We start from the raw sequence: 20,990 nt of genomic DNA on the forward strand, positions 1-20,990 counted from the left end.
CCTATCAGGCTCTGCTTGTTAAAGACAGTTTGGGTTCTTTTTGTTTTTATCTGGTTAACTTCCATAATAATGATTTTACTAATTATTTTTGTCTTCTTTTCGAGGAGTTGTCTGGTTTATTCTGAGTTTGAAGCCAATTGGGTCAGGTGCCACACATGAACCAAGATTTTTGCTGTGTGGGGACTTCAGTGCCAAACTAGGGCTAAGCATTAAGAGTTGAGCTACAAGATCACTGATCACCAAGAAGGCCTTCTTGACATTAGAGACCTTTTTAAGTTCAATATCGAACTCTGAGGTTACCAAGGGGCATATTATCAAGGGGGTTTATCTCCGCTTTTTTAGCTTTAAAAGACAAGAAAGCGGAGATAAAATTATCTCCCTATTACCTAGCTGTCGCTAACACCAGTTAGCGACAGCTAGTAGGAGATAGCAACCATCTTGGGCCCCACTTTGCATGTCAGTGATATTTATCACTAATGACATGCAAAGTGGGCGTGCCAAGATGTTAGCGACTGGAAACAGTCGCTAACATCGCTATCTCCTATTACCAACTTTTGGGGATATTTGCGCTAAACGCGAATATCTCCAAAAGCTAACACCTGCTCTGAGCAGTTCTTAGCCATGTTATCCAATGGGAGGTGGATAACATGGCTAAGAGCATTAGCTCGGTAATGCATGAATATCGCGGACTTTTCAACGATATTCATGCATTGCGGCCGATTTTAATCGCATTTGCGATAAACCTTAGTAATACCAAGGTTTATCTGCGATAAAAATCACCGCAGCTTAGCGGTAAATTTTTGTCTCTAACCAAGCAATAGCGATAATTATCGCTATTGCTTGGTAATATGCCCCAAAGTTTTTAATAACTTTCTGTGTAGCCAGATTCTGAGCTCTTGGACACTCCCAATGATTGTTCCATTTAAAAAAAAGGGAATCGTGGATCATTCAAATGTTACCCGCTGATTTCTCTTATCGATAGCACTGTAAAGATTCTGGGGAGGGTAATGTTCAATTGTTTAAGATCGTGAGCTAGTCTTAATAACATATTGTCCCTGTATCAGTATGGCTTTCATCCAGGGCTTGATACTGTGGAATAGGCCATCAGGACGACCGACACAGAAAGTTACAACAACAGACCACATACTGATATGTCCTGTTGAGAGACGCTTTGAATCCATGTAATCCAGTTCGGAATCTAAGACTTGATATGAATGTATACCAAGCCCTGAGGAAACCCTGATCCAAATGACCACAAAAGGGTGAAACACGTGTTGGCTATAGCTGTGTGAAAGTCCCTGTATTTCACCATACAATGAATATTGGATAAATAAACAGATAGAAAGCCACAAACAGGACTTATCTTAATCTAGAATGAGCTGATAAAAGGTGGAGGAGGCATTCACTTACTCCCTACTGAAAATTGACTGAGGTACCCAAAGGTTCAATACCTCGAGACTCGCCTCCTCTAAAAACAAAAGATAAGGCTAATATGTCCAGGAGGGGAACCCTTGAACCTTCGCTCACGAACAAACACATACTGTGGAATAGTGCCTGAACTTACATTTGATTGTGGATACGTCCCCCATCATCAGTCGCTGTCCTCTTTACCTGGTCTTTATGGATTTATCCACCACATTTGATCCTGTGAACAGGACAATGCTAAGGCTGATTTTGATAGATCTGGGAGTGGAAGTCCCCTTGGTTAATTTTCTGTATATCTTGCAAGTGAATTTAAGTGCTAGGGCATGCTAAGGCAAAGCAGGGGAAACTTCTGATATTTTTCCTTTAGCAAGTGGAGTGTGCCAGGGATGTATCTTGGCAACTTGTTTTTCATTATTTACATTAAATAATTGAGTTCCCATTTGTAGCTACTCCTAGAGTTTTACACATCTTGGTAGAGACCTTTGTTTCTTTCCTGGGCAGCTTATATTTGTCAACAAATTTTGGGAAATCTCAGATAATGGTGTGTGGTCCAGAGAGGAGAAATATGGCATCCCTGGCGATTGGTAATCAATCTTTGAGTTGTGTGCAGAATTTTAGCCATCTTTAATTTTAAATTTAATTCAGCAGGCTCTTGGCAGCCTCAGGTAACTGCCTCCCAAGTTAAATTAAGCAGCGAAGTGGGAGCTTTAGTTAATTTCTCCCAGAAAGTAGGTAGGGGAATTATCTCCCCCTCATTGAGATTTATAGCCTCGCTAAAGCACTACCCCTCCGTTGGTTGAAGGGATTTCAGAATATCCAGGAGACCATGGACATCTCGAGGTGGCCTGAGGGGGGATGTGAGTCAGCGGGAGATCTGTATCAGAATGAGACGTTCATGACCTTTAGTGAGGCTCGGGACTGGTTCCAAGTGCCGCCGGGGCATTTTTTACTGTACGCTACAATATGGCGCACTGTGTGCGAGATGTGGACCAACTTCCCGGAGTCCTGTACGTAATGCACGGTTCAAGCTGATTCAGTTTTATTACTTACACCACACGTTTTTGACTCCACCGTGCCGTGCACGATTCACACTATGGTTGTCCTCTTCATGTCCGCGCTGTAGCGTGGACCCCACCACGTTAATACATATGACCTGGAGATGTTTACGACTCCGTTGACATTGCATCCTGGGGGTCCTTCCAATACCCAAGAAAGGGACTAGGATGTGATACAAATTCGCACTGTTAGGACTGGTTGTAGCACAAAGGAGAATAGCTATCCACTGGATACGTCCTGCCCCTGCCCTCCCAAATGAGACAGGTGAAAGGATGATTTGCGTGAGTGGGGTGTGGCTGAATAGTGTCATCTTAAAGTAGTACAAACTGATGAGAATGCAAAGAATGATATTTTGGTATGGGGCCAAATGTTGACTGCAATGTCTGAAGTAATAACCCAAAATGAGGAGGGTGTGACGCGCAGTTCACCATCCACCCAGCCCACACCGCCACCCGATGCAACAACAATGTGAGTGCCCTCTCGCACCATATTGTACGTGTATTATAAACTATCCACAGGTACACTGCCAGATTGATCTTATCAGGAACCAGTAATACTTGCCGGTCGCTGCCAGGGGGAGGGATGGGACAGGGGCGGGGGAATATTGTTCCTCTTGATTATTGTTAATATTAATGTATACATGTTTGAGCGTTTGTTCGAAATGTACAGCTCTTAGAACCCATTCGACTGACGGGTAGTGAGGGCCAAGGAAAAAGGGATGTCATGTCATTAGTTTATTGCAAACACACAATTGTTGAAATGCAGATGTATGTGCATGACAGCTGTTAACGATATCCTTGGTGCAGTGCTTAATAAAAAATAAGTAAAAAAAAAAAAAAGATTTGCAGCCTGCAGTGTGTTCCAACTGCTACGTAGGGAGCTAGGTCTAGGGGTATCATATTGCCTCTTCTATACAGGTCGAAGAATACCAAATCTACAGACATCTTTAAAACCTCCCACCTACTAGCTCTCATTTTATACTGCATTTGGAACTAAATTTGTCTTATGTTTCTGACTTATTTAAGTTGGCTCTGGCGCATGGTCAAATCTTAAGGCAATTTTCAACAGGAAGGTTATTTCAGATTGTCTGAGCTTCGACAAGGGTCTTTCAATACTCTGGTTGGAATATGTTTGTAAGACAGTTACTTACATCGACTTCCCTAAAATTTGTACTGCTCTGTTCACTTTAAGAAAACCTTAAAGCCCCACCACACAGATTTTTGTCTCACTTCAAGTTGGGAGGTGGTTTTAAGCAAGTGCTTGATTCTAAATCATTTTATGGTTTTAGCTTCAGGGGATACATTTCATTTATCTTTGGAATTTTCATGATGTCAGAGGTTACTCCTCTTCCATTTTAGGGTAGGTACAGTGTGGCAACTCCTGTGTTTTCCAGCTGAAGTACGTTTGATGATTTATGTTTTATTGTAAATCTTATAGACTTTTTCTTATGTTTTCCTAAACACATTTTAAAAACTCTTGCTTTTCAGGAACGTAAAGAAGCCTTAATATACTTACACCTGTTCTGCAGCCAACACGTATGATATAGTGTCTGTTGCTTCCTTAAACTGTCCGTAAGAAGTAGGAGGTCAATGGATGGCTGACAGGAGACTGTCAGGTTAATCCCAGGACCTGTCAACATCATCCTGGTGGAGGTGTCCTTCCAATCTTTATATGCACTTTGGTGCAGAGGTTTTTACAGTGTGGGTCAATGGCTTTTCTTGGATCAAAAGGAAGTATGTTTTAATCATTAGTTTTAAATGTATTTTATTTTCTTGATTAATTGTATTGTGTTTCCTTTATGTTTTTTTCTTGAAATCAAATAAAGATATACTGGCTGACTGACAAATCCTAATTAATATCATTCTCGATTTTTCACATATTGAAACAAAACGTACGGCATGAAAACGTGCCTTCATGATCCTTCCTTCAATTAAATGACTGTGCAGCACTATGTTTTGGAGGGAATGAGAGAAGGAACCACAGATCTGGTTTGCCAGGGTGTAAAGGTGCCTTTCTCAATAATGGATTCCAAACTCTGCAATCGACCCTATTGTTTAGGGTCTTGGAATAGAATCTTCTCCCCAGAAATTGTGAAGGAAACTATTAGGAAGCTAAACCTGGCCCGAGCTGCAGGGCCTGACAACCTACCAGCTGTTATAATAAAAACACAGCAAGACTGGTGGGCACGCTTTTTCTCCCGGATGTTTTTAGCGATCTTGGTTTCAGGAATTATCCCAAAATCCTGGAGAGGGGCAGTGATCAGGCCCATACATAAGAAAGGCCACAGGAGGGACCCTAACAATTACATATTAATCAATCTGCTCGATATTGGAGTTAAAGTGTTTTCTAAAATAATGCTTGGCAGATTGAAGGACTGGGTGGAGCAACACTCAATAGTGCCAGCAGAACAAGGTGGTTTTAAGGAGGGGCACTCAACAATAGACCACTGCTTTACATTATGGGCTGTAGCCCGAAAATCCATGGAGAAGCAAGGAAGATTATATTGCTGTTTTGTGGATTTTCGTGCAGCTTTCGATTTAGTCGACAGGGAGTGTCTCTGGGAGATGCTAAGAAGCTACAATATCCCGGAGGAACTCTTAGCGGTAATTCAGGAGTTGCATAGTCAGAACTAGGCTCAGGTCACTAAAGATACGAAGGGGAGGTTGACTCCGGAGATAGCGATCAATAATGGCCTGAAACAGGGTTGCGTATTGGCCCCGTTGCTCTTTTCAATCTTTCTTGCAGACCTAAATCTTTTCTGATGACTGATAGAAGTGCAAGTCCAAAAGTAAATGGGAAGCAGTTGTCTTGCCTTCTGTACGCAGATGATCTGGTGATCTTGGATCAGACAGAATTGGGTCTGCAAAGGAAGTTGAATGCATTCAGTATTTATTGCGCAACCAAACGTATCACAGTGAACATGGACAAAACAAAAATCCTGTGTTTTGGGAAGAGAAACCAAAAGTTCAATTGGTTCCTGGGGCAAACGAAATTAGGGATAGTCAACGAGTATAAATATCTCAGAATATGGTTCAACAAATCTCAAAAATGGGGCACGCACCTGGAAGCCCAGAAAGTAAAAGCCTTATCTTCAATTTGCGGGTTGAAAAATTTTAATCGCAGCTATGGTCCATGTCCCACAGACCATTGCCGAAGGCTTATAATGCAATGATACCCCCACAACTGCAGTATGGATCGGAGATCATATGCCTAGGGGGAAAAGTACCTAGGACAGCGAAGAAGGGAAATGTCTAAAGGCATTGATGTCATTGCCTAGCTCATCAATGATACAGGCAATTAGACGAGAGCTATACATGACCTCATGGAATTTCCAGGTGCAAGTGAGCCTAATTAGATTCTGGAAAAGGCTGGGGACAGGTGAAGAATCAAAAGTGTCACAATGATGTATGAAGGAGATCCAGATGAGCGAATTAAAGTGGGCGAAAGTAGCAAGAAAGACACTATTTACCATTTGTGATAAGTTAAAGGCGACTATTGATCCACAGTCCCTGCATATTGATGAATCGAAAAGTGAACTTAAAGCCTTAGGGAAGGAATAATAAAGAGTCTGTGCGATTTATGATAAATAGCTGGAGGAGAGAGAAGTGGTACCCTTACTTAGACTTTTTACCTAACCCATGGCTTAGAATGGAATTATTAAGGGTAAGAATTGGCATCAATCCTGTTTGGTCAAATGACAAATTGAAAAGGGAACTGATGTATCCAGATGGTAGATGCACATGCAGGATTGGTATGAAATGCAATTGCTTACATATTTTAATGGACTGTCAAGAATTGTTAGACCAACGAAAAGTGTTTTTACAACCGATTTTCTTAAAATATGACACCAGGTCCCGGGCGCAAGCAATTGAGCTCCTTACGGAAATGCATTGCTTTGATATTACAGTAGCTGTGGCAAAGTTTGTTCAGGCTGTTAAAAGGTTGTTTTTGGAAGTGGGATCTGAGGGATAGACTGAGTAAAGAAGAATTGAGATTTTAAGCTTTATATTTTAATGTTTTAAAATAGGATTTTAGTATATTTATCATTTAAAAAAAAATTGTGCAATTTTTATATGGTTTACAGATCTACGGTCTAAATAAAATTTATTTTTGATGTGAAGAATCTTCATGCCACTGTACACAACAAAGCGATTTGCAGTGTGGGCAATGCAATGCACGACCTTGGACGGGCATGCTGTGAGAAGTACAAGTGATGAATGCAGGGGCTACATCCGCCTGCCATGCGTGAACATTTTGATTGTGACAGACATATTGGTAGCTGGATAGGGGACTGTTGATATCGGCAGGTCTCTTATGCTCCACCTACCAAGGAAGTGTCACCAAGGGTACTTCCGCAGGCCCATCCTTGGAACATGGTTTCTTCTTTTTCCACCCTTAGTAAAGGAACAGGAGGGCCCTGGGCTGGCCCAGTACTTACCAGAGGGAAGCCATATTCTGAAGTGGGATCAATTGATACTGGGGAAGTGGATATTGCACATAGGATAAGGACAAATCCACGTACCCGGCCCAGCAGCTACAGAGTATGGCAGGTGCTTACAGCAAGCAGGAACTATGGGCAGGGTTATTGGGTTTTATACTCACAAAAATGAAAATAAATCACCCACAAAAACTATATTAAAGAATCTCATGTCCAAAATTAAATTGTCCACTTATGGTCATTACTGGAAGCACACTACATTCTACCATTGCTCGAGGGTCAAATTCCTTTTGACCATGGCTCAATGAAAATGTCTTAAGAAAGCACTGTCTACTCACATCCAAATTGTGTGAAATAATGACTTTTAATGGGAAAATAACTTTTAATGATAGTCACCTTAAACTTCAATGTGATTTTATCTCACAGCACAAATTTAACTCTTTGTGTCCCAGTTTTAGTTAATTGCAATTTCTAATTAATAGGCATGAAAAAACTTCACAATATGGAGCATGTTTGCAGATCCAGCATCCATAAATATGCCATTCATTATCTCCCTTGACGGAGCGGCGAGGCTCTCGAGTGAGTCATGGCCGTGTTACACTCTGCAAATCTGCATATGTACTATATTTGAATTTTTTTATGCATTACATGTTGCTATAGATGTGAGTAAGGCATTAGGTCAAAGTCACTAAACCATTAACTCTATGCAATGTCAGACATACGCACACTGCTTACCTTAAACAATCGCAGAATGTTGGCCACCATGATGGAAACAGAACTGCCTGAGGCCCCAATCACCCCCACCACACGCTCTGGCTTAGTTATAATTGGTGGGCCACCATTAATGCATCGGACTTCAGTGCTGTCCTTCTCAATCAAGGCCTGTACAAATGTCAGGGACTGCTCCAAAGCATGGGTGTCACGCGAGCAGGTATCCAGTATACGAGCCCCCAGTGTGATGTTGGGGAGCAAGTCTGGGTCATTGTTGATACGATCCAAGGCAAAGAGCATAGCTTCCAGTCGGTGAATACCCTTTTCCTTCTTAAGTTCACCACAGGCCTTCCCCTCTGCTCCACGCCCATGCACAGGAAATAGACCTCCCAGGGTGATATCACCATCAATGCGAACTGAGTTCAAATGTGGATGTCCCTGGCCCTTGGGTTTTGCGGAGGCAACGATTTGCACGCTGAAACAACCACCAAGAAGCACAAACAAGGGAAGCCTCAGCAAGCACACATGTCCAATTCTCCATACCGCCATTTCCAAGGACACAAAGCCTCACAGAGTCAAAGGAGCCCCATCCAGATGTCTCGCTTCGCCACTCTTTGTTTCTCTATGTCTTCCGATGCAACGCCATGGCTTAACGTACTAACTCTGATACCACTTGCCCCAACTGCTGAAATCCATGGGTTTTCAGTGTTATCTTCTAGCGAGATTCCATTACCTGAAGGTGGTAAAGAAAGTAGGAAAAGCCTTTGTGGAAAATTGAAGAAGGCAGCACTGATCCTGTGCCTAGACAGCTAGTCTCGGAAGGTTGACTTTGAGGAGAATCGTCACCAGGTTTCTGTCTGAGGTTATCAGAAAAAAATTATTTGCAATCCATCATCGTTCACAATATGCTTTTTTGGCTTCCAGGATAAAGATCCAACAGATATCTCCTGAAGTTGGAAAAGCTTCCAAGTTTATCAAAATGTTACAGCAGCAGGTTATACACTTCCAGTCCTCCGGCGCCACCCTTAAAAGACAACAAAAGAAAGATCACTATTAAACACAAATCATGCAAAAAGAACTGTTAATATAGTTCTACACTGGAAACACTGCTTCTTTTGCTCCATATCTGCCATCACATTCATTTTATATTAAATTTAAAGTATAATATGCAGTGCGTCTCAGCTTTTATGCTCTTAAATAAAAAATAAAAAATTTCTGCTCAGCCTTTATTGACATTCAACTAAAATACTAAGTCAATCTTTCCCTGAAGAAATCCCACCTAAGAATATTGAGGAGAAGATCTGCTATTTCTCTGAACCTCGTCGGTTTGCTGACATCACTGAAACGTTGCTGTTAACTCTGATTTTCGGCAATATTAAGAAATCCTTTTGTAATCAGTTTCTTAAACAGAAGTGGTGGTCTATATTTATTTTCTTTAATTCTACTTTCTCGAACAAGGGCTGTAGGCACAATCTCACTGTTCAGTCACTCTCTGTCTCTGGTCTATCAAGACTTTTGAAAAGTTTTCACATTTCGCGAACAGGTATCCTGAAACAAATATGTGTTCGCCAATCCTGAATCTAAATTTCATGAAAACACCTTGTTAAATATATTCAATGCAGGATAGTGACTATTGTTAACAAAAAAAAACTAGCACAGACCATTAACACAAGACTTCAAAAGGCGTTCTCTGTAATCCTTCCTCTAGTAAATTGTTAAGCCTCTTGAAATATCCATATTTTATTAATATATTCATCAAAAAACAGTTGACCTCCAAAATTCATGCTTCCAGGACTAAGCGTTTTGTGTACAGATTAAGAACAAAAACTGCCGCACAACCCACTCCACGGGAGAAGAGACAAATAGATTGGGAGGAGACAATTCTCCACAACCCTACTTCAATTTGTTTTTGCATCATTATTTTTAACATCAATCTTTATTCGTTTACATGAAACATCTACAAAGATTTTCTATTGACATAAAATAATTATTAATTCGCCAGACACGTAGCAATTAACTGTCAGCAAAATTAAATAAGACAAATTGACAACATTTCAATGTGGAGGGAGAAATGTATGAATTCACAGATACATAGAGCAGGAATGCTTCCTCACTACAGCAAAACTCCTAAATAATTCAGCTTCAAATTGTACTGGTACTTGGCATTGGTGGCTTGGTAGGGCTGCAAGGGGGCAGAGGGGACATAAATGCATACATTTTTTTAAATATATATATGTATATATATATATATTATTTTTTTTATTCCGCTTACCTGACCACCTTTCTCTGCTCCCAATCCCCGACTAGTGCACACTGCGCAGGCTCCCAGATGTAAATCCCAGGGCTGCTCTCATGCTGGGAATGCGCTTACCAGCATGAGAGCTCTGCTGGGATTGGTCCAAGCAGCCTGCTTCACCGCTTAGGCATTGCCTGGGAGCCTGTAGCTTTTCTCCACCTGGCTGTGCAACACAGCTGGGTGGAGAAATGCTAAGTGCGCATGTCGGCCGGCCAAACAGTCATGCGCACTTAGTAGTGCCCACAACGCCTCCTCCTGAACCTCAGGAGGATGCCCAGCCCAGCCCCGCAACTCAGCTACCCAGCAGAAGTAATGATGAAAAAGTAATTAATACAATTATTTTATTATCATTTTCTATTTCACTATTGCCACTGCTGAGTAGCCGCAGTGAGGCGACGCTTCTCCTCCATAGCGGAGTGGTCGCCCCTGGTACTTGGATACTCTATTGCTTCTACTACGCAAGATACTTTCAAATGATGCATGTTTATTTCTTCTTCATCTTGGAGACATTATTCAATATTTGGCTTGCTGGAGATGTACATCAAGGCAACTATCATACCACGTGCAAAAAACATCTGCCCTTACACATAGCCAGAGCCTAAAGACTGTTTTCTGCTCTTTCTTTTTAGCCCAAAGGATCTATCACATCACAGCTTCTAACTTGCTACCTAGTTGCAAATTGATATTCTGCCTCACTGATCTTAGGCACTTCTCTTTCAAACTGTTAATATATATATGGAATGAAGTACCCCCCTGCTGTACATTGTAAGGATTTTACAAGACACAGAGGAATTCCATAACCTTACAGAGGAACAAGGCCAAAGGATGAGTTCCTTTGTACAGTTATGGAACTCCGCGGTGACTTGCAATATCAAGTACGCCAAAGCGTACTTCATCCCATATAATACATGGTCACACCATTACCTTTCCCACAGACCATTCAAAACATTGGTGCATAACTCTTTCATATAAAAGAGAGATCATATTTACACATATGAAGAATAATAATAAAACTTTTAGTGCAAAATTAAACACATCCAAAATCTGTTAGATACTTGTTGCAAAAATATATTCGGAACAGTTCAATAGAAGTCTGCTTGTTTTAAACCTGCAATGGCTCGAATTTGAAGAAATGTGCAGAAAGATTCTAATTCTAACTTTTCTATAATTCTATAATAAGGATTACAATGAATACATATGTTCTTTCTGTGGGTCACTAAAAGACAGCAGAAGAAAGAATAGCAAGGGTTTGTTTTTCTGTACTTTAAACAGCTACTGTAATTATACTTCGTGACCTGACCTGTCTTTCACCTGACTGCTGGCTCCGGCAGCAGGAATTGTGATGTCAGAACTCGACTGTAATAACTTATAATAGTCGAATTCTGATTTCATTCTTTAAATTGGCCACTGGGTGCATCACTAGCCACCGATTATTAAGAAATTAGAGACAGGCGTTTATACAGGGATTGCAGAATTCCATGTATTAGAAACATGTACCTCAGTCAATTGTTGAGGCACTGTTGTAGAGGCAGTAAATTCATTGCAATTTAAGAGAGTAAATGGGTTCATGAGTGCTTGCGGTCAGTGGGGCTGAGCAGTCCTCAGGACACCTTTGAAAACCTAACAATAATTAAGTTCAATTTCTCCAACTAGGTTCACTCTTGTGAAGACTATGACACCAACTGCGGTTTTCCATATTATCATCAATATATGCGGTGACATGCAAGGAACAGCGGGTACCTCCATGGGTTTTGAATCTTAAATGAGGATAAAGCTGTAGCTGTTTTCAAAATGATCAAAGAACAGAAAATTAATTAAGCAATTACCTTCAGCCAATGATGATTGAATTGTAGCAATTGATTGCAAAATGTAATTAGTGGCCTTGAAGTGCCTATAATGTTTTGCTCATTTTGTATCTTGCCCCTCAAGGAACACATTGCCAAAAATCAAAGACCGTACCCGCTGTCTCTTCCAAAGAAAGTTAAACCATTTCTTTCAGAAAGTGACTACAGAACTGCTGGTCAAGCCTCATACTCTCATATTTGGATAGTGATGATGCCCATATGATCACATCTCCCCATCCTGATGGAACCCCATTGGCTCCCTTTGCCAGCAAACACCATCTTCGAAGCCAGCTGTGTCATTTACAAAGCCATCACAACCAGGACCTCCACTTGTCTTGCAGACAAACTCACCATCTCTAGTGATTATAGCAACACCCACAGCCAGCACACCATCAGACTGCGGACTAAGAAGTGCAGAAAAAGAAGAAAATAAGACAGCAGGCCTTTTCTATCTATGCACCCAGATCTGGGACAGCATCTCGGAATCCATAAGCACCACCCCAGCACTGCTTCAATTTAGAAAAGAGTTCTAGACTCACCTATTTAAAGAACACTTCATGACAATGCATGAACTGTCCACAACCCCGACTCCTCTCCTATCCCTCACTGTCTTTCTGCTTGTCTTTCATCATGTACAGCACTCCACTGCCTTTTGGCTGGGTTTGCGCTATAGAAATTCCACATACTTGCATACATTGTATACAAACATGGGTAGTGGTGCCAATGCCATTCTCAATGCATTTACCCTTCATTGATTCCTTTGTTGAAAGGCCAGGGTCAGGATAAGTACATTGTTTTATAAATGGCATTGCCTTATTTACCTTGTGAATGTGTCTACTACTACCATTGCTGTGAATGGTACCATATGTGAATCGTGACAGTAAATTACTGTATCCACCACTCGTTCCTTACATTTCTATACATCCATTTACTAATGCTGTCATTCAATCTTACCTTTCTGTGTTTCATCTACAAGTACAGTTCATTAACTACCAACGTCTCAAGCAGTTATCCAAACTATGGGCCTAATTAACGAGGCCCAAGCGGCACTTTTGCACCAACAGAGTGTCACTTTTTTTACCTTCTAGTGGTGCAATGGGCTGCAGCATATTTACAAGGCCACGCAAAACCACTTTTATGCGGCTTTTCATGGCCTTGTAAATATATGCTTCTTTCACACAGAACACTGCATGAAAGGGGCATTCAACGGGTGTTGCTGTGGGTGTTCCCAAGCAACACCAATTCAATCTGAAGCATTCTTAGATTTACGAGGAATCGAGTGGCGCAACGAGGAGAAATAATTTTATTTTGCCTAGTTTTTTCCCTCTTTTTATGCGTGTTGCATTCTGTAGCACACATATAAAGAGAAAAATGCCATCAATGATTGTTTTAGTGCAGGAAGGTGTCTCTTCTGCACAAAATCAATCATTCCCTCAATGCAGATACCCTTGCAACATGACACAAGGGTGTCTGTGTTGGTGCAGGACTGCTGTTTGTGCGCGGGCCCAGGGGAGAAGGACAAGAATTTGCCATATCGGGGAGTGGCTTGTAGCCGAGAGGAATTGCCGCACACTGAGTCAGCTCCTCTAAATACCCCAATTTAAGCTCCAGTAAATCCATCAAAATCTGACTTCATCGTCATCCCCCTGCTTCCAAATGATCGAGCGATTCCTCTGTGAGTCATTATATTTGTCCCGCCGCTCTGGGGCAACTGGTCTGAGAGTCTGTGAAACTCGGAGCAGGCAAGGGTGGAGCGCAAGGTGGCGGCATTCGCCTCCAACTCCTGGGCCGGACGGTGAGGCGGAGGACCTGTGAACGGCGAAACCTACAGATACTGGTCTACCCAGCGACCTGAGGAATACAGAGGGCTGGCATGCAGGGTCTCGCTGCTGCGAATCCTATGCAGTGAGTTTCTGGGGGAGCGGCGACCACTAGACCCGAAGGCGCCCAGGACCTGGGAGGAACCAATCTGTTTGGCAAGCAGATGAGGAACAAACGAAGCGTCGGATGCAGTGGCTAGGTCCAGCCTTTGAAGCTGTAGCAGAGGGAGATCTGTGACATAGAGGATCTGGCTAAGGGTCCCCTACCAAGCGGAGGGGGGGAGACTCAATTTTAGTGGCAATTTCGGCTGGACCTGGCCCCATGGGAGGCTCCAAGCTGCAAAGGCTGAATACATTTTAACCTTGCGATCTGGACAGGTACGATTGAAGCAAGGGGAGGGCCAGATACACTGCCTGCATTGCTTTGGCCTCCTGAAACCCTCGCTGAGATGGCTTCAGTCCCTGGGGTTGAAAAATCCTGCTCCGGTGGAGAGGGACTGGATGAGGCCCAGGGTAACGTGGTGTGGCATTCAGCATATGTCACAAGTACAATCTCCCAACGCTCAACAACTGTGATTCTGGGCAAATCACGTTATCTCCCTGTGCCTAACACAAATGAATGTATCCGCATGTCACGAAACTGATGCTTATGTAAAGCGCTCTGATACCCGATCTCTCGGGTCTAGTTCGTGCTATATAAAACTCTAACAAATAAAAAAATAAAAGATCAAGGCAATTGGTGGGCCATGCACAACATCTCCTACATTCAGTCCACTCCCCCAGTGAGCTATGGTGCGTACAAAGGGCCCTCACCCTGGTGAATCTAACCAGATTCACAAATACACCGTCTCTTTGGGTCCTGCAGAAGAGATGCCGGAGGCTGCAGAACAGACGAGGCCCCCTGGGCGAACAGCCCCAGCAGAAAACCCTACCTTCAGGGACATAATGAAAGCTATTAGAGATCTAAAAAGTACGCTGGAGCCTAAGCTAGATGCAGTTACAGAGGAAGTAAACCTCCTACGTGATGATTTTCGGGTAATGGCGGAGAAAGTAGCCAAAACGGAGGAGCGTATAGGCGCCCTGCAATCGAAAACAAAAAGATTCAAGGATCAGGTTCTTAAGCTGACCAAGCAACAAGGAGAGGTCATGGTGAGGCTGGAAGATCAGAAAGGGAAGGCACATCAGATCAACATCTGTGTGATTGGAGTCCCTGAGGGGGCTGAAGGACAGTGCACAGACTTCTTTCTGGAGGACGTGATACTCAAAACGCTCCGCCCAAAACGACTATCTACTTTCTTCTCCATAGAGAGAGCACATTGAGCACTGAGGCCTGTACCACTCCCTCGCCCCTCCCCCCCCCCCCCCCCCCCCCCAAGAACAATCATAGCCCCCATCCTCAATTACAGGGACTGGGATGCCATCTTGCATGCGGCCAAATCCCATGGTGATGTCAAATATGAGAATGCAACTGTTAGGTTTTTTCCAGACTTCACCCTTCAAGTGCAGTGTCAACGCCGAACATTTGACTCTATTAAAAGGGCCCTCTGGGAAATAGGTATTAAGTATATGATGCTATACCCTGCAAATCTGAAGGTACTTAGGGAGGGTAATTCAAATCTTTTCATGTCTCCAGAGGATGTATGGGACTAGATGGAGGGTTGGAGTAAAGTTGAATGCAAACATCAGAAACATAAGGATGCTGCAGCATGAGAGAATACCGATGTGCAGAACACATCGACCCACGAGGATGATCCAGCCTAGCAGTGACTGTGCTGGCTAATGGTTTGGAGTTCAGGCTTGACCCGGGGTAGGAGGAGGCTCGACTGAAGGAGAGAAGTGAAGAGCCTCTGGGTTGACCTAATCGGGGCAGGCCCAACCCGGCCTACTTAATTTGGGGATAGGTGTGAGTTCTGTGCCTGTGTGAGAACAGGTGCAACAATTAAATTCTAATGGATAGGGGTGAACATTGAATGTTAAAGTTTAATATGGTGAAACTTTTGACGGAGGCAATGCTCCTCCCCACAGTTGTATGTACAAGTTTGGGCAAATTGCGCTTTGCAGCTTGGGGTGGTGTGAATTTGATAGCTCACTATACAGGAAAGCAGGGAGGGTTTTTTAGGGGGGAAGTTTGTTCCTGTCACACCATTTTTATGTTACGCTCATCCAAATCAAAGGCTTGAGTTGGCGGCTGCAGGGAGGTCTCTGATATCGAATGGTTAGTTCGAAGTACATGGCCCAGAAAGTGTACCCACAGATAAGTAAACCCAACCACCTTTGTATTAGGTCATGGAATGTGAATGGGCTGTGCAATAAGATTAAGTTCACCCTGGTCCTGCAACATATTAAGCACCACTCCCCAGATTTTATGATGCTCCAAGAGATGCACCTGAAGGGCAACCACTATAAAGCATTAGCACATGCAGGCTACACCACGGGTGCACGAGGAGTAGCTATCCTGGGCAAGGACGCAGCACCATACATGATCTCCAAGACATACTGCGACACACACAGATTTTATACGGCTCTAACTGGTGTGCGGGTGGGGATTACTTTGACTCTTTGCTTAGTGTATATCCCACCTAGGCTACATGATGAGGTCCTCCCTAGATTAGAAGAATTGCTATTACAATTCCCAATAAGAACACTGCTGGTTGGGGAAGACATGGACGCAGTGATGACCTCAGCCCAAGATGGAGGGCGAGGTCCAGAATCGCCCCGCAGAAGGGGCACTGCCAACATTCGTGTCGGCAATAGGCATGGTGGATCTGTGGAGATTTCATAATCCAAGTTGCACCCAGTACACCTTTTTCTTGGCCCTTAAGGTTCCATGTCACGTCTTGATTATCTGCTTGCCCTCCAGGGTTAAGTGGGCTCCTTTACAGACGTCACACATTATATCGGAACACTCACCAGTAGGAGTCACCTTGGTGGGCCCCTGTATTGACCAGCAGGCTTTTCCGAGATTAGACACCTGCCAGCTCCACGACAAAGATAATTTATACAGGGCAGCACAGCATTACTTTGAGGAGAATCAGGATTCAGTAACATCCTCATTATGGGAAGCATTTAAGACTGTGATATGGAGGCAGGCACAGGCCCTGATAGGGGGAAAGGAGGGGGGGAAAAAGAGAAGCCACACAGGAGTGCAAAGATATTGAGAGGGATATTCTGACCATAGAAGAAGAGGTGGTGTAGAGTGGAGACGTGAACGTACAGAATAGGGTTCACCTGCACCATCAGGAACTAAGAGCCCTAGCCGAGAATGCAGCGAGTTCTTATACCCTTGAGACTCAGCTCCGCCTTTATGGCATTGGGGACAGCTCCTGGGCTGGCTTGAATGAAGAGATAGAGATAGGACATGGGTGGTGAGGGTTAAGGATAAAGCAGGGACCCTACGAACCACAAACACTGCCATTGCTTCTGAGTTTACTGCCTACTACACCACTATTTACACACCGAACAGCACTAGAACTAGAATAAACTGTGATAAATTCTTAAAGGACTTTACCCTCTGGACACTTCCTAATGAAGCGGCAGAGGCTATGGAGCAGATCTAAAAGTAGAGGAGATCTTAGGGTCTCTCCATGCTTTGCAGTTAGGGAAAGCAGTGGGACAGAATGGTCTCCCAGTTGAACTTTTGAAGAGTATAACAGAGACAGTGGCCCGTCCAATGCTGGAAATGTTAGAAGCAGCAGGAGAGTCGGGGCAGCTGCCAATCTACCAATGTACAGGCACAATAGTGGTGATTCCCAAACGGGGCATGTCACCTGAGGATGCAATTCATATAGGCCCATATCCCTACTCAATATGGAGGCAAAAGTGCTCACAAAAGTACTAGCAATAAGACTGACACTGCCTCTATCCTCACTTATTCACATTGACCAGTCAAGGTTTAAGCCAGGCAGAAGCACCCTCCATAACTTGAGGAGGCTATATAGAGTGCTACATATGACGGCTCAACTGAGCATGGAACAGACAGCACTGATGGCATTTGAAGCCTCTATGGCATTCTACAGCATTGAATGGATATACTTTTTCGCTGTCCTAACCAGATTGGGCTTTGGGCCAAAGTTCTGCACCTGAGTAAAGCTCTTATACAGAGACACGTTGACTAGAGTTTGGGTGAATGGAGTGCTATTAGTGCCCTTCTCGCTTGGTCGTGGTACCAAACAGGGATGTCCACTATCTCCTCTTCACCCTGATGCTGGGGACACTGGTGGCCTGTATCAGGACTGACCCGATGATATGCGGAATCCCCTCAAGTGATGGTTGAGAAGAGCGTACTGATCTATTCGCTGATGATATAATACTATATGTGTCAAGGCTGTACTATTCGATAGCTCGCATCCTACATATCTTCCTACATATCTTCGAGTTGTTCGATAGCTGCTCCGGCTACAGAATTAACTGGGCCAAATCTCAGATTTTCCCCCTGTCTGGTCCTCCCTCTAGACTGCCATCACAGTGTACAGCCCCAATCGAACTGGTGAGCTACAAATATATAGGCATTTTTGTGACCAGAGATCAGCAGTTGTTTTTGAAATGCAATCTGGCTTCCCAATTAGACCGACTCAGAACGGATGTGGCGCATTGACAGACACTCCCGTTAACCCCGATGGGTAGAGCCACTCTATATAAGATGATGGCCAATCCAAGACTCTTGTATGTGCTGCAGAACACGCCTCACCCCGTTCCCCCAATAGGGTCGACAGAGGTGCAATGCCAGGTCAGAACTACAAGACCGTTCTGTACATTCGGAAGAGGAAGGGGACTCTTCCCATTCAGACGTCCACTGTAGTACAGTCCTGGACCGAAGCCAAGACCCACGTGGTAAGCTGTGGTATATTGACAGACAGGACCCCGCTTTGGTTGAGTGACAGATTGTCAAAAGTCTAAAACTTGACTTGTTTCTCAGGATGGGTGAAAATACGCATTGAGCACTTGGAAGACGTGTAGAGGAGTGGAGCCTTCATCTCCCTAGAGTCCCTGAGTCGAGAATTTGACCTGACTGCATCTCAGACATTTAATTACTAAAGTTTGGGTCAGGCACTTAGGGCGCACATCCAGGAGGGGTGCAGTCTTCCCAACTCCACCCCCTGGAAGATCGTGTACTGTTGGACCCTATCCCAAAACAGGGGGTATCAGTGATTTACAAAAAAATGATAACTAATACACCTGACCCATTGGGACCCCTGAGGGCAAAGTGGACGGACAACTTAGGTGACTTCACTGATGAGTAATGGACCGAAGCTCTCCAGTGTCCCAGAGAGTTAGAGATATGTGCACGTTTTAGAGTATTGCTGTTGCAGGTTCTTTATAGAACATATTACTCTTGTATTCTAATACATTAAATAGGTAGGTCGGAAGACCCTCTATGCCTGAGGGGATGTGGACAGGAGGGCTCCTTTTTCAACACCTTTTGGGAATGCTCACCGATCCGCGAATAATGGGAGGCAGATAGTGACAGCGGTATACAACGTTTAGCACGCATTTTTTACAACGCACTACCATTACAACGCAGGCATTACCACGCATACCATTACAACGCATTGCGCTGGGGGGCGCTCTAGGATAGGGAATAAGTTTAATTTTATATCCAACACAGTCCACGGGGACTGGAGTTGGAATATACAATTATACTTACCACTATCCAGCACCTCAAAGCGCTATGCGTTGTAACGGTATTCGTTGTAAATACCGCGTTGTAAAGGTATGCGTGGTAATAGTATGCGTGCTAACGTCATACATCCAGTGACAGCGATCATGTCACGGGTGCTCCCAGTAGAGGGCCCGCTTGGGGCGAAGGGGTTACTGTTGTTGATACAGGGGGAGGAGGGTTGGTCCCGATATGCTCAAAATTGGTGGGTGCTGGCCGCGTGGGGTATCTAAAAGGAATATTGCACAAAAATGGGGCTCAAGGCACTTGCCAGTGGTGGCTGACTGGTAAACGGATCTGGACTGGTGCCAGAGGGTGGAGGAAACAATATACCGCAGTAGGGGCTGTAGTAAAAATTGGGGGGAAATCTAGGGTGCATGGCAAGCTTACCGCACATTAGACCTAGGGTGAGAACACCTTTACGGTGCGGGCAGGGCCTCTTAATGACCTGTGGATGATGAAGACCATGATCATTGATTATTATAAGTGATGACTGTACCAGACTCACCCTTGTACAATGTGGTGATGCGCACTGCAAATATGTTGATATTACAATGTAAATGTCTCTGAAACCACTACTGTCTGTTCACTGCATTGATAATTGATGAGCTTGTTTAATAAAAAGAGTTTACCACCTTCGGTGCTCATGACGGCTCCCGGCCATCATGAGTCACAGTAGACGTGTGCTCAGAAGAATTTGTCAGTGGGCGGAGTTCTGACGGCTCCCGGCCGTCATGAGCACTTGTCCACCGTGAATTTTGACAGCTGGGAGCCGTCATAAATACCTGAGCGCCCCGCCCAACCCCGCCCCCCCCCCACCGCGCCAAAATTTCCACCATATCTTGTAAATATTTGAGCATTCCTGCCCTTTTCTTCTGAAGCATGTCAGATCAGCAGAAAGACTTGCTCCGCTCCTGTGTGACACTACCTCTAATATTTGCACCATTTTATTTCTGCACATTATTTCTTGTTTTCCTCATTGAAAGATGAAACATGCAATTGCTTTCTTTCCTCGCTGCTCCATGAGCGTCATGCCTGGGGAAGGGCTGCCATGTTTGATGTTTGTGAGGCAAAACTTCTGTTCTACAGCACTCTAGAACTAGCAGCCCTGAGATGAGATGATGTGCATAATTTACCAATGGAGATGTTAATTACTATAAATACAATTCAAACTGCCGAAATAAATGAATAAATGGGAGAATTGTCTGAAAACTCCACAGACTTGTGATGATTTAACATGGCTTTCTCTAAGGTGTTACTGAAAACAATGTTTTTACTAAAAGAGTTGGGGCCTTCAAAATTGAGACAATGTTTCCATTTCACTTGGAACTTGCCCACCCTCACAAAGAGAGCACCAGCGCCACTGGACAAGCAGGGATCGCGCACGCCTGTGAAGGAACCCTATGCAAGTATGCAACAGTGGTGGCTCTTCCTCAATGGTGGAGGAGCGTTGCCTCACTGCCTGGCTCAGAGCCAGTAAATGAAAAATAAAACAATGTCATCATTTTATTTGTCGTTTACGGGCTCTGAGCCAGCTTGTGAAGGGAGTGACAGGGCATTGGGTTGGAGGAGTGGGATGTGCACTCCACTCCCTAAGTGCGCATATGTGTTTTTTAGCTGGCCGTCTTAGGCTGACCAAAACACACATGCCCACTTAGGTTTTCTCCAGCCCAGCTGTATTGAGAAGCCGGGCTGGAGAAACCCCGCAGAATCCCTGGTCTGAGCAGGGCGTCTTCCCTGCCCA

General features: G+C 43.9%; 1 protein-coding gene across 1 annotated transcript in view; it reads right to left on the bottom strand.

The window, feature by feature from the left end:
* GRM4 (glutamate metabotropic receptor 4) overlaps positions 1-20,990 on the bottom strand; it is a 1,245,640-nt gene that overhangs the window by 1,050,466 nt on the left and 174,184 nt on the right. Inside the window, exon 2 of the mRNA XM_086923193.1 lies at positions 7,655-8,654. Coding sequence (XP_086779319.1) covers positions 7,655-8,179 — 525 coding nt within the window. The 5' untranslated portion in view covers positions 8,180-8,654. The remainder of the gene's footprint in view (positions 1-7,654; positions 8,655-20,990) is intronic.

Source organism: Lissotriton vulgaris, chromosome 5 (assembly GCF_964263255.1).
Source record: "Lissotriton vulgaris chromosome 5, aLisVul1.2, whole genome shotgun sequence".
Classification (NCBI taxonomy): domain Eukaryota; kingdom Metazoa; phylum Chordata; class Amphibia; order Caudata; family Salamandridae; genus Lissotriton; species Lissotriton vulgaris.